General features: G+C 44.4%; 4 protein-coding genes across 4 annotated transcripts; 3 read left to right on the top strand and 1 right to left on the bottom strand.

Moving 5' to 3' along the window:
• Window positions 1-2,388: 2,388 nt before the first annotated feature.
• On the bottom strand, window positions 2,389-7,292 carry LOC136434377 (fatty acyl-CoA hydrolase precursor, medium chain-like). Its single transcript, XM_066427165.1, has 8 exons — window positions 7,038-7,292; window positions 6,439-6,580; window positions 5,666-5,870; window positions 4,837-5,016; window positions 3,607-3,881; window positions 3,335-3,422; window positions 3,003-3,179; window positions 2,389-2,577 (listed from the first exon to the last, which is right to left on the bottom strand). The coding sequence occupies exons 1-8, from the start codon at window positions 7,114-7,116 to the stop codon at window positions 2,404-2,406; spliced, it is 1,320 nt and encodes a 439-aa protein (XP_066283262.1). The 5' UTR covers window positions 7,117-7,292; the 3' UTR covers window positions 2,389-2,403.
• A 1,143-nt stretch (window positions 7,293-8,435) lies between these two features.
• Window positions 8,436-14,750, top strand: LOC136434687 (fatty acyl-CoA hydrolase precursor, medium chain-like). The gene is made up of 8 exons (XM_066427671.1): window positions 8,436-8,773; window positions 10,702-10,843; window positions 11,153-11,357; window positions 12,729-12,908; window positions 13,213-13,487; window positions 13,959-14,094; window positions 14,257-14,433; window positions 14,724-14,750. The coding sequence occupies exons 1-8, from the start codon at window positions 8,695-8,697 to the stop codon at window positions 14,748-14,750; spliced, it is 1,221 nt and encodes a 406-aa protein (XP_066283768.1). The 5' UTR covers window positions 8,436-8,694.
• Window positions 14,751-15,129: 379 nt separating this feature from the next.
• Window positions 15,130-17,313, top strand: LOC136434376 (pyrethroid hydrolase Ces2e-like). The gene is made up of 3 exons (XM_066427164.1): window positions 15,130-15,366; window positions 15,722-15,965; window positions 16,584-17,313. Exons 1-3 carry the CDS (start codon window positions 15,156-15,158, stop codon window positions 16,855-16,857), a joined length of 729 nt encoding a protein of 242 aa, XP_066283261.1. The 5' UTR covers window positions 15,130-15,155; the 3' UTR covers window positions 16,858-17,313.
• Window positions 17,314-19,073: 1,760 nt separating this feature from the next.
• On the top strand, window positions 19,074-25,366 carry LOC136434381 (histone-lysine N-methyltransferase SUV39H2-like). The gene is made up of 5 exons (XM_066427171.1): window positions 19,074-19,727; window positions 21,241-21,939; window positions 22,463-22,615; window positions 23,103-23,235; window positions 24,369-25,366. The coding sequence occupies exons 1-5, from the start codon at window positions 19,287-19,289 to the stop codon at window positions 24,518-24,520; spliced, it is 1,578 nt and encodes a 525-aa protein (XP_066283268.1). The 5' UTR covers window positions 19,074-19,286; the 3' UTR covers window positions 24,521-25,366.
• Window positions 25,367-26,705: the final 1,339 nt, after the last annotated feature.

Genomic DNA, 26,705 nt, shown 5'->3' with positions numbered 1-26,705 from the left:
CCGGGCCTCGGATTGGAAATGTGACCCTAGTATTTCCGGGTCCGGTCCCGGGTCGATTTTAACTCCGAGATTTAGAACATGCCAGGGCCCAGCCGTGCAACAAAATACTAAAAAAGGTGTCCTACATTGAGGTCAAGCCCGAAGTTAAAAAAAGAACCCTCCGTAATTTAGTACCCGACTGGACTCCTTTTGGCTGTCAGAATGACGTAAAATATTTTAGACCCATTCTGTGAGAACGTACGCATTTGGTGGGTATACTTCGTATTTATCATTTACGTTAAAATATGTTTTTGTAACACCGAGCTTATCAGGCAACATGATAACGATTTCGTAACGTAAAGAAATGATGATGAATTTGCAAAACGAATGTAACGCATAAAACATGTCTTTTCTTCATGTTTCAGATCATGATATTTCTATAATGACCACTAATGCCATTAGCTTTTTCTTGGAAGAGGAGTGGAAACGCCATTTTCATATTGCTTTATAACCATCCCTTAACCCCCAAAAACTTTCTGTAAGTCATGATGCTCACCTAGTCACGTGTTCTATCTGCATAACGTGACGTCACAAAAGCGGTGGATTGCTCATTCCTTGACAAAGACAGGAGTTGGATAGTCAAAGTTTTGGATAAGCGGAACGTTTTTATTTACAGTTCAACTTTACAGCAAATTACAGTTCAACTTTGTCTCTGATAGCATTGAATACTAGTACTCGGAAATAGTTTAAACGTTTTTATCACTGTAATGCTATGTAACCTATAATGTATGCACACACACATTTGATTTATGATCACAACGTTTTATTCGCATTTCGCATACTAGTTATCAGAAATGGTTGATTTTGAACTGAACACAGAAACGTTTAAACAGTTTGTCAGTTACTTGCACTCCATTATATCTATATAAGCTTTCTTCACATTTTGGTTCCTGACTGCCTTTTCTAGCTATTTAATTTTGTCAAATATCAGCATTCATGATAACACCAGCGCACAGACTGATGAACACCATAAGGTTTGCAGATTCAGCTGTTCCACTGGAGCCAACATCTTCTCCCATCATCCTCGGTACAGCCTCGTTCCAAAACTTCATCCGGGTCCCTCTCAGGGCTACGTCAGCAGATGACGTCATGTCCAGCCGGAGGTAGTCTTTGGATGACGGCATGTAGCGTGGCCAGGTCACCAGACTGCGCTTGCGCGGTGATCCCACCTGGTTGTTAGGATCTCTGTGGAGGAAACATTCAAGGTCACATTCATGTCCCGTCTGAAAATCTTTAAACATTAAAAAGTCATAAAATGAGAAACTTCATATGCCGTCATTCATCCTTAGAATTATTTTATAGTCTGAAAACAACTTCTGACTCTTCCAAAGTTAAACAGATTACAATCACATAACTATCAAACTATCTGAAATTTAATCAAGGTCATCTTTGCCAAACAAGATGGCGGAATAAGAATTGGTAACTCGAGCTCGCCCGTTCACTACAAAGCAAGAATAAGCAGCTATGACACAACCTAACTCAACCCAAATACACATTTGGTCAAGCTCGTATTTACAGAACAAGATGCCGGAACTAGAACCAGTTGCTCACGCTGCAGAATGTCAGAATGAGCAACAGCGACACAAACAAACTAAATTCATTCAAGGTCATGTTTACAAAACAAGATGGCGGAATCAATATCAATATAGTACCTCACCCGTTCACTTCGAAATGAGTTGAAGGAACAGCAACACTAACCAACGCAACTAAGTGCTTAACTAATAGAAATGCAGTCAAGGTCAACTTTACAAAACAAGATGGCGGAATCAGATTGAGTAACGGACCCGTTCGCTGCAAAGTTTGCCCAGTACGCCATGATGTCCATGCAGAGCTCTCTTTCCCGATCCGAGAAGGCGTACTTCCAGTACGTATTGTTGTTGTTGTTGTCCAGCAGGAACAGAAAGCCGAGCACGTAGAACAGCTCGTCAGCGTGGTCCACCTGCACGTATGGCGGCTTAAAGGAGAAAGCCGTGGAACGGTGCTGGAATTCGTACTGGAACACTCGGACGGGCTTGGCTGGGAGAGAATTTCGAAAAGTATTCAGGAAGAATTTAGATACTCCATTTAGCAACACGCACGCACGCGCACACACACACACACGCGCACACACACACACACATACACACACACAAACAAACACTCAGTGACGTTCAGGAATTGGTGACAGGCGTCTTAAGGCCTGTACCGCCATGACGTCACGTTCATTGCTGGAGTCACGTGTTCGTAAGGTCACGTGTACGAAGTTATTGGGTCAATCGTCCTGCAGATGGTTTGGATGGATGCAAATCTATGGTAATTTTTGGCAACGCCTCAGGGGCGGGACTCATTTTATTGTGTTTGTTTGCACCGTTGGAACGAGGTACTCTATTTGTTACCTGATTGGGACTGTGCCATCAGTGTCGTTGGGGCCGCATACCACATGTCTGTCAGGAACTGGAGGTACTGGTCACGGATGACCCCGGGGTCGTCTGGTCCGGATCCGGCCGGGCCCAGGTACTGGTCAGTCACCGGCTGGACAATCGTGCTGACGTCACCGGTCTGTGGACAGGGTTTAGAGCCGTCAACACCTTGCTACTTGCTTTGGTTGGTTTAATGTACTCTTTCCCTTTATCGAGTCAGCATTACGGGTCGCCTCTTCAGAAAACGACCTGCCTTTACCTTTTAATCCTGCGCATGTATCAATTTTCTAAACGATCTATACATCAATCAATTGTTCAGGGTCTGATGCATGGCGGCTACAGACATGCATAGGTCTCGCCAGGTTCGTCTACTCTCGGCGTAGACCCTCCAGTCAGCTGTGAAGATTCCCAGCGCTTAGAATGTATGAAGACATTAAAACACAAATAACGTTAAAAAGGTAGTTATGGGCGTAATTTGCGTGTATTCATTGATTTTTTCTTTATCTGTCGTTTCCGCCAAGAGCCCGGCCGGGCCCCGGTTTGGAAATGTGACCATAGCATTACCGGGAATGTTTGCTGGATCCAGCCGAGGTCCCCCGGCATGACGTCCCGAAACTTGGTCCTGTTCATCCCGTTCTCGTTCACGTACGGTCTAAAGAGTGACTGCAGCCAGCCCCACTCGTCGTTGTTCGTCCCCAGGAGGTAGTCCACGCTGTTCTGCTGCTTCTTGTGAAGAATGTTCTGGTGAGGGGGAATATAGAACGCCTTGATCAAAGTTTGTTTCACATAGACAGCTGGATTAAACCGACTCGACTTTACAGAATCATACATTATAACAGCACAAAATACCCTACAGGGGTTGAGAAAATGTGACCCAAACCAAGGAAGCTCCTTACCCAGGGTGTGTCCGTCAGGAAGTGTCCGTCTACAACAGGTGTCCGCATGTCTATCCCCTCCGCATTCTGAAGTTCTGCCGCGGGTTTTCTATAGAAATGTATGATTATTCTAAATATCAAGTCGGTTTAATCCTGCTCGAATCTAACTGCATACGCGTATACGATTTGTGCTTTCAGATTTGAATTTCGCCGCATGTACAAGTGCTGTACTTGTTTGTGCTTCTATCCTAATGAGCAAAAATTCATTTATTCATTCAAACCATGATCAGTACCCTCGCAGACAGGCCATCATGGTCTCGTATCCCTCCGCGCTGCAGCCGACGGCCCGAGCCAGCGCCTCGGCAGCGGCGATGTCCCCCCTCCGCAGGGTGGGCACGACCGCCACTCCGCTCTCGGAGATGGCGCGGTGGAACAGTCCCGTTGCCAGGGGCGACATGACGAGCAGAGAGACGCTCCAGCCTCCCGCCGACTGCCCGAATATGGTGACCCAGGTCGGGTCGCCTCCGAAGTTACGGATGTTGGCCTGCACCCACTCCAGCGCTTTCACCTGAGAAACAACGACAAAGTACAGAAATGTACATATCCTGACACATGTACAGCCAAGGACATGTCTTTGGTACAGCTAAATTGCTTTCCTACACAACAAAGAAACCACCGAGTCGTCTCAAGGACATTTGGTCGTCCGTACTGCAGCCTTTGTCAGGTTTGAAATCCTGACCAGTTCATGACGTCATGTGCCGTTAGGTCACGTGTCATTTGAACCTGACGAAGGGTGCAGTGCGAACAGCTGAAAGTTATCTAAGTCATTTGCAGGTCACGTGTCCTATGTGAATGTTCACATGTTATTGGTCACTAGTCACATGTCCTAAGTGATTGGCCATTCGGACCTGACGAAGGGTGCAGTACGAACAACCCAAAATCACCATTGCCACAATTCATTCAAATGCAAAACATTATCAAGAAGGCCAAAATTTCCCTCGTACGAAGTGCCCAAAATAATCATCATCGTTATGGCTTTGAAGGTTAGGCAACCAGCTAAACAATATCTAAAAGTAAAAACAATTCAATCTCTACAGGAGGATAATATTCTCAGATTCATTCCGGTATCACTCGAATGGCAACATCATCGTTGTTGTTGTTGTAGTAGTTAATGAAAGAAAGAAAGAAGACCTTTATTGTACATTTATGCTTACCATTATGCTTAAATAAGCTAAGTATAGGTCATGGTGATAAGCAAAGGAATACATACAATGGTGGCAATATAACGTAATAGTAGGTGATATATTACTACGTCTAATAGGACTAATCTATACTTGTCTACTATTTACAGGTTCGACTTCTTCTCGCTTCTTAAGGCAATTGTGGATGTATGTGGATATTGAACTTGCAATACATGGTTTGTTCAGTTCCATAATGAATAGGAATTTTTCAGTGCTGTTTACATATCTAAAACTGGGGAACTTTTCTTGTATACAATCATAGAGGATATTTCTATACAAAACCTGATCGAGGAGGCCGAAGTTTCCCGGCGCGTCCTCGTCCCTGGTCGGCAGGAAGCCCAGCGCGCCCAGCCGGTAGTTGATGGTGACCAGGACCACGTTGTTGTGGGCTGCAAACGCCTCGCCCGGGTAGATCAGGGAACTGCCGGTGGTCAGGCCTCCGCCATAGATCCACACCATCACCTGCGGTGGGGAAGGTGGTATTGCACGGGCTTCCATTGCACGGATGGTCTCGGATCCGGACGTATCCAGACAGGAGAACTCGGAGATCCGGAACCTCAGATCCGTAAGAATCCAGACGGATATGGGGACCGTATTGTACTAAAACAACTAAAATTTACCTACATTAAACTACATATGCAAGTGGTACACTGGTGTGGTATGCCACTTGCACACGCAAGTTGATTCAGGTAAATTTGAGTTGCTTTAGTACAATACGGCCCGCGTATCCGTCTGGATTCTTACGGACCTGAGGTTCCGGGTCTCCGAGTTCTCCTGCAGTCATGTCCGGTTACGTCAGGATCCGAGGCCATTTCGTGCAGTGTTCGAAGTCGTATTACTAGGGTTTCTATTAAATTATTCGACTGCGCTTCGCGTGCGCCGCTGTCGAAAATTCGAGTACCGATTTCGAACGTTGGAATCGATTACAATTTTTCGTACGAGCTAGAGGACAAAGACACAACACAAAATTTTCACAACCTTTGAGCGAAAGAAATCGCACTGAATACAATGACTGGTTCATTATATGATATGAACATACTATATAATCCTATATGTAGGGTCAGGTATTCTGGGTAGGAGATGAAGAGAAAGGTAAGAATCCCTGTAATACCGGTAGACCATAGCTGTTGTTGATCTCGTGTGTGTACACGTTCAGACTGAGGCAGTCCTCGCCCTGGTACGTCCTGAGCGGGTAGACGAAGTCCCGGTAGACCGGCGGGTAGGACGCGGTGTTGTTCCGCTGCGGACACTGGCGCCCGAACTCGGTCGCATCGCGGACTCCGCTCCAGGGGGTAGGGTCTGCTGGCGGCCGGAACCTGTGGGTAGGGGTGGGGCAATAGTGAGAAGTTTTATTGCAAGTTCATGCCCGTTAGCTAATTGCAAATACATGGTAGAAACATAGGGGAATACATATATGTGTCAGTGAATTGTGACTGGCTTTGTTGTAACAATGAGCTATGAATACAAAATACGACTATAAGTTGTAAGACTATAACTGTATCTGTATCCGTATAGAAGATACATAACCGCCCTTTGGCTTAACACAAGGCTTCGCAATCACGCGGCATAGCAGCAGCTGGCTATATTACACAAGTCACACCTAACCTTTGTACATCTAGCTGCAAGCGTTCCTTAAAGTGAGGATGTAATCTAGTGAGGATGACCTTACTTTACTTGGTGAGAGAGAGAGAGAGAGAGAGAGAGAGAGAGAGAGAGAATGAGAATGAGAGAGAGAGAGAGAGAGAGAGAGAGAGAGAGAGAGAGAGAGAGAGAGGGGGGAGAGAGAGAGAGATACACACGCACACACATATACACGCACACACCCGAAAAAATAACCTTCTTGGTGAAGGTAAAGATGAGCTTCAAAGGATCAGTGTGCAGTACCTGAGATCACCGACAGGCGGGGCGGCGTAGGGAATGCCTTTGAAGACGTACAGCCGATCGTACACAGGGTCTCCTACCGCAGTGTCGGTCTGCAGCTCGTACCCTCTGACGTCACCATACTGGGTGGAAACCTGGACACAACCTGAGCGGGGCAACGTCATAGCATCGGTAATTTTGTGTGGTTTTGAAGCTGCTAAAGTTTGAATTTAAAAGTAAAATATGTTTTCTTAAGTGTGAACATCCTCCAACGGTGCCTAATGATGTAAGAATGTCGCCATGGTAACGGTTATTCAATTCTAAAGTTATGAAACCAGCAATACATATCGCTTTTTCACTGAGAATCACCGCGTTAGAATTACACTTTACACTTAGAATTGGACTTTGGAATTTGCAAGACTTAGAGTGCTGTTTGTCAGTGGCCGAGCGCAAAGGTCACTTCCAGATAAACAATACCATGACTATGAATAACGGACTGCTTAGGACCTAAAAAGATCTTCAAAACTTTACTGACATAATCACTAGGGACGTCGATATCATATGATAGTGAAATATCGGAAAGCACCACACGGTGTTAGAATAAAAACCGATACAATAGTTACCCGCGAGGTGGATGCAGAATGCCGAAGCCGCTATGACAGTAAGAAGGAGGTAAAAACAATGTGTTCTTAACTTCGCCATGTTAGTGCATGACCCCTATGATGGTGCTTAACTGCTTCCGGTAGGTCAATGATTCGCTCGAACTTGAGATCAGTCTCAATCATTTCCCATTGAAAACAAACACAGTTCTACTGAGATTTTTTTTTAATAGTGACACTAGGGATGTATGCAATGCTGCAATGTATGTACATGCATTGGCAAAAATATAGGAAAAGAAGAAGAAGAGAGAAAGAAAGTTGGTAGGAGAGGGAATGAGGGAGGGAGAGAGAGAGAAAGAGAGGGAGAGAGATGGACAGGAATTTAAAAAAAAGATTTCGATGAGACACAAAAACAATGATTACTTTATATCGACGGTGTTTGTGTTTCAACCTCTACTGCCGTTTGTTACGCGTACTGTGCCCTTCGGTGAACTCGTGAAATGTGAGTTTGCTGTTGTTGTTGTCCTTGTTTAACGTCTATTTCTCCGCTAGGCATTGTCCCATGGTGCTGCAAGTGATTTTGCCAGACTTATCACAGCACAGTCTCCGTGATATGCCAACCGTCGAGACGATGAGTCTGACTGAAAATACCTTCACCTTTTCGTGCACGCGCAGGTCTGAAAATACATTTTACATTCATATCATTGACTTTCTTTAGATAGATCTTTTAGAGGGATTAAGTAATTTTATGATTAAGGCAGGTACTGTAGTGAGACTGATCTCATTCCTTTATGGCCACCGAAAGCTCCATATTGCCCATATAAGGAAACATGTTCTGTGCGAGCGATGACGTCACCGCGACGCCACTGATCGAATGTTTTCATGTAAGAACAGCGCGATTTATCAATGATTGCTTGTGTCCGTGATACTCATGATACTGCACGATACATAATTACATCGTTACTCGCACTGTTGTTCCTTCACTTGTGTTTTGAAATTAAACATGAACAGGGTCTTTGGCCGAGTTGCGCTGCTGCACTCGACTGCAATAGATGTGTTAAATTGTAAATCTTAACGAATATATCAACACCTTCAAATGATACACATAATGTAGTAGTAGTAGTAGTAAACCTTTATTTTCCTTGGAAGGCCCTGTCGGCCAGTACATATACATATACATGTCCGTTCTTCCCAGGGGTCCAATATACTTTGGTTTTCCTTTTTTTTACAGTCATGAACCACGATACATTTTGCTCAGAAATGTCCAGTTTTTAGGATCTAGGGAGGACAAAAGAATGTATAGTTTTGAAATATGGCTGATATTTTACCTTTGTCATGTTTTGACCTGTAATTGATCCCTAAATGAAATGACCCTGCCTTCTCATTGGTTGGACTGACCCATTAGGACAGGGGGTGAAATCCTGCGGTCATTTCAATCTTTTGGCGGTAATTCTATTACAATGCCGGAGTTGAACTCATACATTCTGTACCCAAACAAACTTGTCAAATTCAGCTTTGCCGTTGGGTAAAGACTTGAGGTTTTAAATATAAGTAAATGGGTTTTGAAGGTATTGTTTTTCATGCCTTCACCGCCCGATACGTTTACAACAGATAGGACTATCTGTTGTTTACTGGTCCCTGACCCCATTCCTTCGGCTCTTTTCGTCTCAGGGTAGACCCAATGGCGAGCTTAGGAACACGTAGTCTTTACGTCCTTCTAACCACCATAGCGGCTTCAGCACTCAGCATCCGGGTCGCAGGTAACTATTGTATCTGTTTGTCAGATTCTAACACCGTGCAGGGCTCTCAGATGTTTCACTACGGTCTGAGAACGACGTCCCTAGTGGTCATATTCATCAAGCCTTTGTGCAGTAGATAGCTCCTCAATAGATAACTTTAAACAATGTTTGCAGTCAGACGTGCAAAGGTTAGACGTGGCAGGTCGTTCAGTGCCGGTATTATGATGATCTATGATTAGCTGCTGCCGTGCTGAGTGCCCGAAAAGCTGGTGTGTGGCAGTTGTACTGGCCATTTATGTCATGCCTGGGCCTGATACGGGTGTTCCGGACCGTGTGATAACTATCCGGATCACATAGGGTTCGGAAGTGTTATCACACAGGCTTCCATAGAATATTTCGAACGCATTTCGAGCGCGCCGGTTGTGCGGCCGTCGGAAACTCGAATACCGGATTCGGAGATTGGAATCAATGTTGCTACAGTTTCTCGTTCGAGGACAAAAAACTCCCTCAACTTCTGGCGCATTCCGCATTGAAATGTATGTTTTCTTGGGTGGGTATGACCAAGGTATGACATAAATAAAATACAACACGTTGTACTCCGCATCACCCTCGGTCCCAGCCCTCCCGCGGGTCGGATCGCCCTCCGGCCTACGGCCGTCGGGCGATCCGACCCGCGGTCGGGCTGGAACCTCGGGTGATACGGAATACCCCGTGTTGTATTCTATATATACATGTACTAAACAGAAGCACTTTAATCTTAGATGCCCTAAACAGCCTCAAAAATCCGCTGTTCTCACGGTACGCAGTGTTTTATCTGGGGAGTGACCTTTGCGCTCAGCCGCTGGCCCATTTGTTGCTGTCGAGGCTCATGTAACAACAGCTAACGTTACCATAGGTCGTTGGTAGGGATATTAAACAGGTGTGAGGAATCTCGCTATTCGTACTGACAACATGTGCACACAATTTTCTTGGCAGTACCTTAGCAGCAAACATTCACCATGTAATCTTTACGGCTAGATGGTGAAAAGCTTCTGCGTTCAGAACAGTCAAATCCTACCACCGTCTCACTCAGAACATGTCCCTGTCAGAGATAAACCGTTGGCAATTGAAGGGGGTCTTATCGCGTCGCTAGGCAACAGAACTGAGTCCGCTTACAGATGTGATTTTTGTGGCAGAGACTGCCATTCTCGTATAGGGCTGTTTAGCCATAGTCGATGCTGTAGGGCTGTTGTGAATTAGGATTTTAACATGGTCAATACTGACCGACGTAGGCCATATATAGGCAACCAAGTCCGGGTGACTGCGAATATCCCAGGGTTTGATTAATCAATAGTCCTTAGAAATATCTATCAGCGATATTCTTGAGCGGGTCGACGACAATCGATTGAATACTTTTATTAGAGTACTGCAAGTTCATCGTGTAGCTCTCTTAAAAGAAGGTTCTGACAATGCGATATGTCCTGCTGGTATCATTATTTAGTAACTCCGATATGACCCGATGTTGTGCCCTTGAGAAAGGCACTTTACACGACTTTCCTCACTCCACCCAGGTGTGAATGGGTACCTGACTTCGGTTGGGGGAAGTCGTATTAAGGTCACGTGCTGGCGCCCGCCTAGACCCTTGCGATAGTTCAACAAAGTGCAAGTGTGGAGCAAACACGTATCTGTTGTGTATTATGTGATTGTAAACCCTGCAGTAATTTAGCACTGGCTGCCATTGCACGGGTAATTTCTGACCAATAAACCATCATCATCATCATCATCGTCATCATCATCATCATTATTATTATAGTTGAATACACCGCCATCATTGCGACAGCCTGACATTATTAGACAACATCTGCGGATGTTTACAAGGCGTCGAATGGGTGAGTAGCTGTAGGGCTAGCAGACATGAGATACAGAGGTCAGGGTATCCGATTTCAGTTTTATGACGTTGCCCTGCCCAGGTTGTGTCCAGGTATCCACCCAGTATGGTGACGTCAGAGGGTACGAGCTGCAGACCGACACTGCGGTAGGAGACCCTGTGTACGATCGGCTGTACGTCTTCAAGGGGATTCCTTACGCCGCCCCGCCTGTCGGGGACCTCAGGTACTGCATTTTTTTTTTACACTCAGGTCTGGTAGCTTTGAAGATGGAAAATTCAATCCAAAGCTGGCCCCACTTTTGGAAGCATTGAACTTAGATTGATTCAAAGTCCGTTACTTGATAAGTATTAAAATCTATCGTCAGCAAACAAACTTAGATAAAAATGTGTCCTAGGTTCCTTGGTTCGATCAGTCCCACGGAGAAAAAAAATCATATTTTATGGAACAAAACCGCTAAAAACGCAGTCCATCTCAACACGAAAAAATTTAGTCGTTCAGCTTTACCATCCAACACTTCCCCTGCCCCTCTTAGGTTCCGACCGCCAGCAGACCCCCGCCCCTGGAGCGGAGTCCGCGATGCGACCGTGTTCGGGCGCCAGTGTCCGCAGCGGAACAGCACCGCGTACTACCCGCCGGTGTACGGGGACTTCGCTTACCCCCTGATGACGTACCAGAGCGAGGACTGCCTCAGTCTGAACGTGTTCTCTCATAACATCAGCAGCACCGCTGGAATACCGGTATGGCAGGGGGCACATTTCCAAACTGGTGCCCGGCCGGGTAGCTTGCTGGAACGAAAACTATGATATGAAAGACAACAAAACACACAAAACTTTTGAAAAAATATTACTTACCATACGTTATGTATATTCTTGATATGCATCTTTTATTCTTTGTTTTCTCAAACAGCCCGGCCGGGCCCCGGCTTGGAAATGTGACCCTAGCATATGACAGGGATCGACTCTCTTCTTCCACTTTCTTTCATTTTCAATACTGTTAATGCATGGTTCGCATGGTTTTAGGCTCAGGCGAAAATTGAGTGTTTGCGGTAGCTTTAAGTTCGCGGTTGCGCTACAGTCACATACTGCTACAGTATTAGACACAAATGTTCGCGGTGGTTTTAAGTTCGCGGTGAAACGTCACCACGAAAACCGCGAACATAAAACCACCGCGAACATTTCTGCATTTACAGTATCATGTTGCATATCAGCTTGCAATTATTCGTTTGGTGATATTTGCCCAATGCTTGTTAGTGACAGTGTATACAGTGCACACTCTCCCTCTCTCTTTTTCTCGTTTTTTCGTGATGTTTCTCTTAGTGCCATGCCTGTCCATCTTCTGATGTTATCCTCCCATCTTTCCCGTTGCCTGCCCGTCTTTCTGCTTCCCTGGGCGTTTCCTTGCACGATAGTTTTGGATTGCGTAAGCCACTCGCAAAGTGGCACCAATCGGCGCCAATTTGTCGCCTGATATTCTATTGTGAATTTTTTGATGATTTGAAAAAAAAAATCGCAATCGGCAAAGTGGCACAAAGCGACGGAATCACTCTTGTTTATGACTCTTACATTTTACATCGGTGTCCAAATTCAGTGGTGTTCGAATCATTAGATAGAAACCCGAGTGGCACAACTTCGAAGCCCGTGCAATACATATAGAAAAGAACACGGGGTATTCCGTATGACCCGAGGTGCCAGCCCGACCGCAGGTAGGATTGCCCGACGGCCGTAGACCGTAGGGCGATCCGACCCGCGGGAGGGCTGGGACCGAGGGTGATGCGAACTACACCGTGTTGTATTTTATTTATACTCAGCCGTGAAATGAAATTTCAATGTGAAATGCGCCTTAAGTGGAAAAAAGATTATGTCCTCGATCAAAAAATTGTAACAGCCGCAATTCCAACGACCGTATCCAATAGTCGAATTTTCGACAGCGGCGCACTCGGCGCACTCGAAATGCATTCTAAACATTCTTTGGATGCCCATGTGATAGAAGTAGAACCCGTGTGATACGGAAAATTATCAGACGATGCGGAACACCCGTATCGAACGTTTTCGCGGCCCAGGTGTGACATAACGTAGATTATAGACAGCCGTCCACCTACCCCACCGCAGGTGATGGTGTGGATCCATGGCGGAGGCCTGACCAAGGGCAGTTCCCTCATCTGGCCGGGCGAGGCGTTTGCAGCCCACAACAACGTGGTCCTGGTCACCATCAACTACCGGCTGGGCGCGCTGGGCTTCCTGCCCACCAGGGACGAGGACGCGCCGGGGAACTTCGGCCTCCTGGATCAGGTTTTGTATTTGACTTACTTTTGATTTAAATTGGATTACAAGATTGATTTTTAATGATTGTTAATACATGTAACATTGTATTTATATGATAGTGATATCAGGTAAGAATGACAAGTTGGTTAGGGCACGTGACCTAAGGCATATGACGTCATGAATTGGTCAGGATTTCAAACCTGACGAAGGCTACAGGATCCTACAGTAAGGATGGCTGAAAATTCGGAGGTTTTTATGTTATGTTGGAAAGTAGCTGTATATATGAATGATCAGGACATATACATTTTTATTCTTCGCTGTTTTTTCTCAGGTGAAAGCGCTGGAGTGGGTGCAGGGCAACATCCGTAACTTCGGAGGGGACCGAAGCCGGGTCACCATATTCGGGCAGACGGCGGGAGCGTCAAGCGTCTCCTGCCTCGTCATGTCGCCCCTGGCAACGGGACTGTTCCACCGCGCCATCTCCGAGAGCGGCGTAGCGGTCGCGCCCACCCTGCGGAGGGGGGACATCGCCGCTGCCGAGGCGCTGGCTCGGGCCGTCGGCTGCAGCTCGGAGGGATACGAGACCATGATGGCCTGTCTGCGAGGGTACTGATCATTGTTGGAATGAAAGATTGAAGGAAGGGAGGGAGGGAGGGAGGGAGGGAGGGAGGGAGGGAGGGAGGGAGGGAGGGAGGGAGGGAGGGAGGGAGGGAGGGAGGGAGGGAGGGAGGGAGGGAGGGAGGGAGGGAGGGAGGGAGGGAGGGAGGGAGGGAGGGAGGGAGGGAGGGAGGGAGGGAGGGAGGGAGGGAGGGAGGGAGGGAGGGAGGGAGGGAGGGAGGGAGGGAGGGAGGGAGGGAGGGAGGGAGGGAGGGTTGTATACATGATTTCTCATTCTCATCTGCCTGTGTCCACTTCTTTCAAATCTTTTTATATATTTCACGTATACATTTCATTATAAAACCACAAAGATGTACAACAGTCAACATGAAAACAAATCAACTCTGATAAATGTAGCACCAACCACATGTATCTAGCAGGATTAAACCAATTTGACTTTACAGAATCAAATCTTTACAGAAAACCCGGGGCAGAACTTCAAAATGCGGAGGGGATAGACATCCTGACACCTGTTGTAGACGGACACTTCCTGACGGACACACCCTGGGAAAGGAGCTTCTTTGGTTTGGGTAACATTGCCTTGAACCTCAATAGAGTGTTTTTACTGTTCATTTCAGGAATTGACTCTAGTTTAAGGACGTCTTCCGGGCGTATTGTTTTTATTTGTAAAACAAACACTGCATGTATATAGCTCTTTTGATAGAAGCGTGCAAAAAAGGTCATTAATCGGATTTCTCACTGTATTTTTCGTCATCAGAACATCCTTCAGAAGCAGCAGCAGAACAGCGTGGACTACCTCCTGGGGACGAACAGCGACGAGTGGGGCTGGCTTCTGTCGCTCCCCAGATCGTACGTGAATGAGAACGGGATGAACAGGACCGTGTTTCGGGACGTCCTGCCGGGAGACCTCGCCTGGATCCAGGGGATATTCCCGGTAATTCTATGGGCACATTTCCAAACCGGGGCCCGGCCGGGCTGCTTGCGGAAACGAAAAATAAAAGTTTATATCAATAAATACACACCAATTGCACTCATAACTGCTTTTAGAACGTTTGGGGTGTTTTGCTGTCATTCATACCATACTTTTTGTTCCCGCAAACTGCCAGGCTGTGCGCCGGTTTGAAAGCATAAGCATAACATGAATTATGCACTTTCAATACGAGATAAGAAAACCTGTTACAGTACGAATGAGACCCAAAATCTGATCGTTTTTTTTTTCAATAGGACCTAACCACATACTTAATGTCATGACAGCCCATCCATAGCTCATTGATTTACGCTGCTAAACCATAAACAAAACGGTACCAAAAACATAACCGTCTCGGCGAAAGTAATAACTTAACCTATCCGTAACTGTTATATCGCATGAAATTACATTATCTTCTTCGGTTGTACGCTCGTTCTCATTTAAATGTACACATTTTGTAACTTCCGTTACCGTTTGAAGTAAGACGTTCATAACATTAGGATATGCCACATATAAGGTGCCAAACTGTCGTTTTTATGACGACTTTCAACTTTTCTAGCTTTTAAAAACGGTAGTTTGGCAGCTTATATGTGGCATATCTTAATGTCAGGAACGTATTATTTCTAACGGTAACGGAAATAACAAAATGTGTAGTTTATGAGAAGGAGCGTGTACCGCTTTTGCCGGTAATGAGCTACAAGGAAGTTACTGAGATCCGCTCCAAATCCTGTCCACAGACCGGTGATGTCAGCGCGATTGTCCAGCCGGTGACTGACCAGTACCTGGACCCGGCCGGATCCGGACCAGACGACCCCGGGGTCATCCGTGACCAGTACCTCCAGTTCCTGACAGACATGTATTTTGCGGCCCCCACGGCACTGATGGCACAGTCCCAATCAGGTATAATTGAAATACACATGTATTTGCGTGTGTGTGTGTGTGTGTGTGTGTGTGTTTGTGTGTGTGTGTATGTGTGTGTGCGTGCGTGTCTGTGTGTGTGTGTGTGTAGTGCGTGTGTGTGTGTGTATGTATGTATGTGTGTGTGTTTGTATGATGTGTGTGTATGTATGAGTGTGTGTGTGTGTGTGTGTGTGTGTGTGTGTGTGTGTGTCGGTATCAGTGCGTGTGTATGCATGTGTGTGTGTGTGTGTGTGTGTTTGTATGATGTGTGTGTCTGTGTGCGCTGTGCGTGCGGAATAGCGCGCATCAAAACCTCAACCATCGTCTCCAAACGCTTTTCCATCTCCTCTCCCAGCCAAGCCCGTCCGAGTGTTCCAGTACGAGTTCCAGCACCGTTCCTCGGCCTTCTCCTTCAAGCCGGCCTACGTGCAGGCGGACCACAGTGACGAGGTGTTCTACGTGCTGGGGTTGCTGTTCCTGCGGGACAACAACAACAACAACAACAACAACAACACGTCCTGGAAGTACGCCTTCTCGGACCGGGAGAGACAGCTCTGCCTGGACATCATGGCGTACTGGACAAACTTTGCAGCGAACGGGTCAGTTACTCAATCTGATTCCGCCATCTTGTTTTGTAAAGATGACCTTGACTGAATTTCTATTAGATTAGCACTGAGTTAAATTAGTTTCGGTGTCGTTGTTTCTTCTTCTCACTTCAAAGCTAACCGGTGAGATACAGATTCTGATTCCGCCATCTTGTTTTGTAACTATGGTCTTGAATATTAATGTTCCCCTTGTTCTGACTATGTAGCGAACGGGTGAGTTACTGATTCTAATTTCGCCATCTTGTTTTGTAACGTTAAATACGACCTTGACCAAAATTTTATTTGGATTAAGTTAGCTAAGCTTGTGTCATTGCTGCTCATCAAGGCTTGCTTTGTAGTGAACGGGCGAGTTACCAATTCTAATTCCGCCATCTTGTTTGGCAAAGATGGCCATGAATTGATTTCTGTTAGTTTGATAATCACTGACGGTAGTTTGTGTCGTTTAAAGTAACTGCAATCTTGTTAATCTTGGAAGAGTCAGAAGTTGTTTTTTAGACTATGAAATAATTCTAAGGATGAATGACGGCATATGAAGTTTGTCAGTTTATGACTTTTTAATGTTTAAAGATTTTCAGACGAGACAGGAATGTGACCTTGAATCAGTTTCCACAGAGATCCTAACAACCAGGTGGGATCACCGCGCAAGCGCAGTCTGGTGAGCTGGCCAGGCTACATGCCGTCGTCCAAAGACTACCTCCGGCTTGACATGACGTCATCTGCTGACGTAGCCCTGAGAGGGACCCGGATGAAGTTTTGGAACGAGGCTGTACCGAGGATGATGGGAGAAGATGTCGGCTCCAGTGGAACAACTGAATCCGCAAACCTTATGGTGTTCATCAGTCTGTGCGCTGGTGTTCTCATAAGCATGTGCATTTGCAAAAGATAAAGAAGTAGTAAAGGCACGCAGAAGGAAAAAATGTGAATAAAGCTTATGTGATCATAAAGATACATCTGCTTTTATATTCTTCCTAAAATGTGGCGGTATCCTTTCTCCTGTCGTATTTCACGATGTCTAATTTAGAGGGCCATGTTTTCGGCAAGTTCGCTTATCAACCTGCACGGAAGGCGTCAAAGTCGTGCACATTTTTCAATTTCATCCGTTGGGCTTACCAACCTCGACACAATCTCCGACTTTGCAGTTATTAAGTTAACAAGACTTGGTCCGTAACTAGATGTACTTATTATGTACAGGCACATATGCATCTTCGCATCAACGATTTTTAAACCTTACCGGCGTTTGGACCCTACCGGCCTTTGGATACCGCTGTCAACGTTAACTGTTTACATAACGCTTCTGTTACGGAAAGAAATCAGCCATTTCTGATTACTAGTATTTAATGCTATTATGACAAGTTTTATTGCAAATTCCTGCCCGTAGGCTAATTGCAAGTACATGTACATGTAACACGGAGTGGACGGACAGACAATAATGAACAGTATAACAAATGTCTACTCTAGTCTTAACTACTGCCACTAAGTTCTAACTTATTGAGTTCGACTTCTTTTTCCGAGACTGTGGAAGACGAATGATCCCACTTTTTCTGTGATATGTGGGTTTTGTGATGTTAAGAGGAGAGTAGTTTTCTTTTCGTCTGAAAACGTGGAGAAATTAGGATGAAATATGGTGGCCTCTTTAAACAGCTCATTTCTTTCGTTGTCGTAGAATGGACAACTTGACATTAAATGTATTTCGTCTTCCACCTTGTTTGACATGCAGTATTTACAAGTTCTTTGGCACACAGGTAAGTTCTTGTACCGCCCTTTCTCAATTTCAAGGGGGTGGGCACTAATTCTAATTTTGCTAATTGCAGAGCGTAATATGTGTCATTAAAGTGAAGTCATCAAGAGAAAATGTGAGATTTATTCGTTTAGCAAGTTGATCACCTTAAGATACGCACTAGTTATTGCGTTAAGCCATGCTGGTTCAATTACATGGATGACAAATTTCGTCCGTTTCCCAAAAAAAGGTTTTCGGCCATACTGTAAACCATATCCTAAATATTTTGATATACGTAATTGACTGTACACAAGGCTATCATCTCATATACCAGGATTTATTTCAATGAGCAAACTTAAGTACATATTGACATGTGACAACTCCAGCATGGTATACATAGGAAAATATGTTAAAGAATGCCTAGACGATAGAAATTCCTCCAATGATTGTAAGAACCCATTCGAAACCCATACTATACACTCTTATGTTAGGCAGATTAGCCCTTAGATATATAGAACTGTAGTTATGTATACGTACAAGGCCATACTTTGTCCCTTGTACAATTTTTGCACAATAAAGTTATATACAAACCATCTGCAAACTGAGAAAATATATGCTGTATATTGCAAAACAAACTGAATATTTCGGAAAACGGATACAAATATGTCGTAGAATGCCAAAGTCAATTCAAAGTCAAATAAGATATGAAAGAACAAAAATGATGAATATATCATTCGGTATAGCATACTCTGTGCGTATTATTATTTTTTCATCCTTCCCAAACACGTAGATTTCATAAGGAAGACAACCTTTTTTGGCCAAACGCACCCTCCTTAAAGCATGACCCCTATCGCTCGCATCAGTTTTGGGGTTCCCAGAGGATGTCATCCACATAATCAAATCAACATGGCTTTGATACATAAAGCTCTACCTTCCTAGGGTACAAATCTGTTTACTACAACTTTATGTTTGTTTGTTTGTTTGTTTTTTCTCAGTAATTCCCGATAGTTACCAACTCTAACTATACCCGACACAATTATGGCGGTATCGTGTTCACAATTAAGCTACAACATAACAACACAATGCAAAACAAACAACTGCAGTTCCGACAAAACTCACTAGGTGACCCACAGCGTAAACTGTCTCTTCAGTTAAACATTACGTCAATGAATGAATGAATGAAACATATACTGTATCAAATATCATTAAAAAATCAACCCACAGCTTTTACTTTGATCACACACAAACTGTACAAGAAGAGGTACCGTAAAACTGCTACGTTGTTCCTTGCCGGAGGCATATAACGTTACTAATAACCCACACAACGTCTGCTTGAAGCTGTCTTCACCTTACAAATTAGAGTTTGGCGCCCTGGTCGTCATGTGATCCTCATCGTCCAATCAGGAGGACGCAATATGGCGGCGCGACGAGTAGTGGTAGGACCTAAGAGGCGCTAATTTTACCGATTTTGATGTGTTTTAATCGCTGTTGATCGTAAATATTTGTCCTACAGACTCGTTACATGTCCGGGAACAGGAAAATCGCCTGTATTTGGGACTTCTGAGGCAAACTTCGCGCTGGCGGCGGGAAAATAGACGATGGACGACATTGGAAATTTGAAAATTCCGCCCGACCTGCCGCCAGAAAAGATGGCGGCCGCGGCGCCCGATTCATTCCCTGCCTGCAAGATCCCGTGTCTCCTGAGCCGGGAGCAGCTCCGAAAACTCTGCGACAAGGAAGAACTCAGCTTCAACGACTACGCGGGGCCCACCTGGACCGAACTGGCTGTGGATATGAGGAAACTCGGCATGAAAATGGACGTTATTTTCCCCGAGATGCCGAACATAGACTGCATCACCGTGCTGGACACCCCCAGCCCCTCCTCCGCTTCGTCTGTCAGTCTCACCGCGACGTCTGCAAGTTCAGCTCCCGCCGGGAATAACAACGCCAAGCTGCCCAAGACGGCCATGCTCAAGAAACGGCGCGTCTTGGACGAGGAGTTCGAGGTGGAAGAGATCCTTGACTACAAGCGCCGAGCGGTAGGTTTTTTCAAACTTTCCCCCAATTTTAGTTCATAATTTTATCTGTTAGGATAATATTTGTCAAACGAGAACATGTCAAAAGAGCTGCCTTGTGTACAGTTATAATACTGTTGCAATTTGAATACGTTTGCTAACCTTTTCATCCAACAAGCAAGAATTTTTCATTTGCGTCGTCCTACATGCCCCGCCTTGTTACCGAATGGAACAACCTCGGTGTCTCAGTTAGAAACATGGGGATGTTGGCCTCACAACAGTCAGAACTCTTGTCATTCAAACGGCTGCTTATCACGTCATTTTCAGACAGGTTTAGAGAGCATTTTGTAACTGACAACCTCTGCACATGGACATCTGCCTGCAGATGTGCGACATGTCTGGCGTTAAGACCGCGGTAGTTAGTGATAGTGCCTCTCGGATGAAGTGCGATGTGTTTAAATTTTAGTCATGTTTTAACTAAGTTGTTGTGTAGTATTGTGCGATATGGCTGAGTACGTTAAGCTATTGCTTATGTAATTGTATAATTGTATAGGTTTAAATGTTTGTTATACCTGATGTAAATATTTCTGTGGGGTGGGGGCTAGAAAAGGCATCATGCCTGTTCTCTCACCCCTTCCACATATGTGGTAAATTTTAATAAACAAATAAACAAATAAACAAGAAAGTATGACCCAAAATTATATTTTGTTATTAATGGCATTTTCAAGACGTAAATACACACCCCCATCAACTGTAATGGTTTAGCCCAGTGAAATGATTTTAGGGTAAGGGACGCCCCCATCACAAAAAATATGTTTTTATCACCGCTCAAAATAGAGCATCCCTTGCCCTCAAATTCTGTACTGACACAGATTCCATGATGTTTAGATAACCTGGATAGTTAAACCTCCAGGTTGATCAGGATGATTCAACACCAGGTCCAGGAGGGTTAACTACTAGTAATCTGAGTCTAAGTCTAACCCTAACCTATCCTAAGCCTGGATGCCAAACCCCCAATCTCTAAAATACCTATCATGTGTGGGTAGATATTTTAGAGATTGGGGGTCTGGCATCCAGGCTAACCTGTCCTAGGCCTGGTGCCAAACTGTCATGGACCCAATACAAACAAGGACAAGTTTTCTGGTGGTACGTCTTTGACACACTGGGAAGATTTTCTTGACATAAGAAAATGACGTTCGTCGCCTTTTTCCCTGGGTATGTATTGACCCCACGCGATGTACGTCCGGCATTTTTATGTATTTGCACGTGGCCGATACACACCCAGGAAAAAGGTGATGTACGACATTGTCATACGAACGTCCAGAAAATCTTCCCAAAATGCACTGTAACTGGTACCTAAACACCACAATTGTTGTGTAGTTAATGTTGATTTCTTTTCTGAAAAATGTATTATCCTGGAAATCCTGCATGATCAAGTGAAACTGGTGTACCATGGCCAGGCATTAAAAACTATGTCAGTATGTGACAATAAAGGAGCAATAGGTCAACGACATTGCCCTGCTTCATTTTTTTTCAGGGTCAGGACTATTACTTCATCAAGTGGCAAGGCTGGCCTCCCTCCTACAACACCTGGGAGCCAAAAGAACACCTGCAGTGCTCCAAACTCATACGGGAGTACCACCTCAACCTCAAGAGGAAGAAACTCTCCAGAAAAAACAAGAAGCGCAAAGGCCAGCACCAAATCAGCGTCTTCATGCCTCTGGTCGCTAAGCCCCTCTTTCCTCCGCTGACTGAGGACACTCTCGCCAAATTCAAACAGAAACAGAGCCTGCTACTCTGGCAGGAAGACCTCAACAGGAAGTGCACGGATCCGGGAAGGATCGTGGTGGAAAACCACGTGGACCTGGAAGGCCCCCCGACAAACTTCATCTACATCAATGACTACAAGGCGGGGGAGGGGGTGGTCATACCTGAAGACCCCCTGGTCGGCTGTTCGTGCACGGACTGTTTCGAGAGCATGGAGGCCTGCTGCCCGACCCAAACCGGTGCCAAGTTCGCGTACACGAAGACGGGGAGAATACGGGTCCGTCCGGGAAAGCCGATCTACGAGTGCAACAAGCGTTGCAGCTGCGACGCGAAGTGCTCCAACAGGGTGATCCAGAAGGGGCGGCTGCACAACATGGCCATCTTCAGGACGGCTAACGGCTGTGGGTGGGGCGTCAAGACGCTGCAGAAGATAAAGAAGAACACCTTTGTCATGACCTATGTTGGAGAGGTGTGTCTTGCTCTCATTCTTAATCATTCTAATTTGTAAGATACTACATGACATTGTACTTAAACCAGGGCTGTCTCCAGGACCTGTCCCTTCGTCCTGGGACAGAGTCACAGAAATGTTTTTGTTGGGACGGGTGAAAATATTCCCCTCATCCTTCCCAGAATCTGAAGTTCATGATATGAAATTGATGAAAATGTATTTTGTAGACTTGAATTGACAGATTTAACAGCGAAAACAACATGGGCTCCAAACAATGACTGGGAGTGGGACTGAGAAAGATGAAGACACCCTACTGGCCTACATTTACCAACTGGCCATCTCTTCCAGTCTAACACTAACAGAACCTGCTTGTCTTAAATCATACATTGGTATCACTCAGACAGTTAAGGCAAGCTTACTGCAAATGACAGCTACTCAAGCAACTGTATGAAATTTGGAAAAGTGCAATTTCAAACATTGTAGGGCTCCTAGTACTTCGTAGCATTATTTTGACTCAGAAAATTAATACAATTCTTCCCCGCAGGTAATCACGAACGAGGAAGCTGAAGAGCGAGGGAAGGTGTATGATGAGAACGGGCGCACTTACCTGTTCGACCTGGACTACAACGATGAGGACGCCCCGTACACGGTCGACGCTGCGGTCCACGGCAACATCTCCCACTTTGTCAACCATTCTGTACGTTGAACCTATTACTATTAGTCATGAACATACTTACATACACCTGGCACACAATCATACTAGTACATACAGACATGAAGGTCAACTTGTCTTCAAGCTCTCTGTACATTCATGAGTGTGTCTGTGTGTGTGTGTTTGTAATTGTATGCGTGTGTATGTGCGTGTATAGATGTGTGTGTGTGTGTGAGTGCAAGTGTATGTACATGTGTATGTTTGTGTGTGTGTGTGTGTGTGTCTAGACTTGAAACAAACATTGAAACAGATTATGTTTGCCCCATGCGATGTATTTGTCTATAGATCGACATACTAAGTTAACTAAGATACATAAGTCAAAAGACCTTGTAAGCAGGTTTTGGTGCTTATAAGATACTTCACAAAGGCTTAAGAGATTATAATGAAGAGTCCATCTTTTTTAGTTATTTAGGGCTGATAATGAGACTGACCAAGTGAAGTTTTACCAATGAATAATGTTTTTCCTTCACAGTGCAACCCCAACATGACAGTGTACAACGTGTTCATCAACTGCCTGGACCCCAGGCTGCCTCACATCGCCCTCTTCTCCAACAAGGACATCGAAGCTGGGGAGGAACTCACCTTCGACTACCTCATGTACAAAGGTAGGGACACTGGGCACTAGGGGTGGATACCGGTTCACTGGACCTGATTCGGACCTTTATAACATCCAAGAACCGGGTAAAAAAAAACTGAAAGCCTAAAACCTGAGTCCAAAAAAACCTGAACAAAGTACAAATATATGTTTCTATTTTGTTTGATAAAAATTGTTTTGAGTCTCCCCTCTGACAAAAAAGGTATTTAAGATAAGTGCAACATTCAAATATCAAACACTGGTTTATCTTGAAAGTCTTCTCCAAGAAACTTTTATAGTCGTGCGTGTCAGTATTAATTCTCTATGCTTAATATTGTTCTAATAAAACAAAACATCAACTGGACAGGATCAGGTTCAGGTCCGGACCTGAACCTAAATCTCTGGACCTAAACTTGGACTTGGACCTTATTAAGCCAAACCGGTATCCACCCCTACTGGGCACTTTGAATTCAGAAAGACTGTTGGTTAGTGCACCCTCCTCTAGCAGTGCTGAATCCTCGCTCGGCAACCCACTGTTGCTGCGGCCTCAAAAAAGCTATGGGACTACCTTTACCTTACCGTAAGTCAGTGCCACAGAAATTATTTAGGTGCACGTCCAAATTTACTAGAGTGGAAACATCAATGTACCAGTACTGTACCTGACTGTAACCTGAGTAGACTTTTCTGTCATCATTGAACTATTGAAGACCATTGAAGTTACTTTCGTCAGGTACAGGTCCAGTCCCGTAACTAGATTTCTGTACCAGTACTTGAATCTGTATCTGATGTTATCCTGTGCCACCTCTGGCAGAATGTCAAGTTCTGAAAAGTACCCTACATGTGAGGTTTTTTGTAACCTCCAAGAAGATGTAATGTGTGAAATGGACATGGTTGTGTTGCATTCTGCAAAAACGTCCTCATATTTAAGCCAGCTTAAGCTTGCTCCTGGGATTCTCTGACAAGTAGAACATTCAGATTGATCAGGGATGTGGCTAACTGTGGCTTGTCTGACAGTAATTTTGCTCCTCAGGAGGCAAAATTTCACCCCTTCCACCCCCAACAATTTGCTCCCTCGCATTGCGCCGCTTGCAATTTTTTTCCCAGAAAAAAACCTGCATCTTAAAATGAGTCAGTCTTTAATTTTTTGTTCATGAATGTTTTCAGGTGACTCCAGTGACGATGACACCCCCAGCTCACCCATGACTCCCTTTGTGAACCGCAGTCCCAGCAAAGACCAGGCAACCGCGGGGAAGAAGGAAAAGGAGAGAGTCCCCTGTAGATGTGGTGCGGAAAACTGTCGTAAATATCTGTATTAAGAAAAGGGTAGGCAAAGGTAGTGGTTATATATAAAAGGGGAAGAATCGTTGTATGTAAAACTTGCCTGAAAGTAAAGTCCAGTTTGACAGATTTTTCCTGTCAGGCATGTATGAAATGTTAAAGTGTTTTCACTCCCTTTTTTTTATTTAGACAAGTGTACATGTCAGCCCATGTAGCATTCCAGTTTGTATAAATATTATAAGCAGTTTAAAGTCATGTCAGTTTGCTCCAGACAGTGTGCTACTTGTACAACCTAGGAGGTTGCTAACCAGCCTTAATGTAAAGATTTTGCGGGTTGCCCACTTTTGCAGGTTGCATACATAGCAAGTTGTTCTGACTGGCATTTTCCCCTCAAATATGAGTATGTACTGAATATGACCATTAATTATTAAGAGTTCTTGTGTCTTTTTTTGAGTGAAAAAATCAAAATTATTTCTGGGTGTCATAAAGTCCTCTGGCATGCAAGGTCTTCTCTGTCAGAAGTATGTCACATGTACATAAGATTTTTCATCCTAGGTTTAAGGAAATGTTACTACTAGTAGATAATTTCCTGTCCTTTCCGATCGAAGGACAGGTTTTAAGTTCAAGCTTTTCTTTTGTTAAGGCTACAGTTGTGGCCAATATGTTACTTTTTGTTGCTATTTTTTAAAATCCTCTTGTTGAGTACTGTAGGAAAACGTTATGAAAACGGATCTGTCATAGCAGACAGAAATTACCATATTGTGGGGTAACTTAGAGTTAGAGTCAAATGTATTTTCTGTTACGTTAGTATTATTCAACACGGGAGGCAATGCCTGCTTTACAGCCAATGTATTTAAAACAAAAAGGGTTTTCTCTTTGTAAAAGAGTTCTCTGTCATCTTTTGAATGAGCATTCTGTATTTTATCTCCTCCAACTTTATAGGACTGTGTTGTGATTGTGCCATATCTACAGACACTTGAATTACATGTATGGATAAGAAAGCTCTTTATACACAACCAATAAGTGTTTTTAAATTTTACGTTTGGGTGACCGTGTGTACGTGTCACCTTCCTCAGGGCAATACTGCCTCTTAGCAACTACAGCAGCAACACCTATCTCCAGTACTAGTGAGAAGTAGAACCTGTCAGAATTGCCCTGAGGATGGTAACAGATAGTCACGAAAACGTTAGCTAGCTTAGGTAAAACACTTGGTTGTGTATTACGAACTTTGTTATCCAATGACTTACCAACCTGATGAAACTATTCATGGATGCTAAACATTCTGTATTTTATCTTTACTCCAACTGTATATGACTATATTGTGATTGTGACATGCCTACAGACATTTGAATTACACGTGTATCTTCTTGATGTGAGCACTGCCAGCCTCTGAGTAGACATATTTAAGATCTCCAAAGTGGTAAACAGCAAACTTCATCCATGCAGCTTAAATGTATGAAAATGATTAAAATTTTTCAAGGCAAGTCAATAGGAACAGACAAATATTGTACTTATTTGCTTTATACAAACCCAATTTGGTGATCTAGGTTGTGAGGAAAGTTCCTACTTTGTAACTACTTCAGTCTTTACTTTGAAAACTAAAGTCACCCTTTATTTTTTTATAAAATGATTTAGTATCCATAAGCCTTCAAGGTGAGTGAAGAGCAACATAAAAACAAGGGAATATATCTATAAGTGGGGCATTTGACTGGTCCAGACATACATATGCATGTACTTATGAGTTTATTCTGTGTAACACAAACTCTCCCCAAGTCTCTATGGAGCCCCTCCTAACAGAGTTCATGCTCATTCACCTCAAGGCCAATAGACTAAAAAGATGAAAAAAGTGCTAATAGGAATTTAGGATTTTTGTCGCACTGAACATCAGTCCAATAGCAGCTCAGGATTTTTGTCACCATGAAAATCTAACCAATAGGAGCTCTGGATTCTTTGTCACAATGGCAACCAGTCATCACAGCCTCCAATGTCATTGGACCATCATTAGTCCATGAATAAAAAGTATTAGGATGTCTCCTGACTTGGAGATTTAGGTCATAAAGCTTCCAGGGGCCTGACCAGTGGGCTACATTCATGCCAGAGCCGAAAAGCTGTTGACATTAGCTCCATTTATTGATAAAATGGTGGTAGCTAAAGTACATTTTACGAAGTATGCTTATCGCCTCACTCACTCTCTCATCCAAGGATTCCACATTGTCTCACCAA

The sequence above is a fragment of the Branchiostoma lanceolatum genome, chromosome 5 (genome assembly GCF_035083965.1).
Source record: "Branchiostoma lanceolatum isolate klBraLanc5 chromosome 5, klBraLanc5.hap2, whole genome shotgun sequence".
NCBI lineage: Eukaryota > Metazoa > Chordata > Leptocardii > Amphioxiformes > Branchiostomatidae > Branchiostoma > Branchiostoma lanceolatum.
This window is presented reverse-complemented; position numbering and strand designations above follow the sequence as displayed.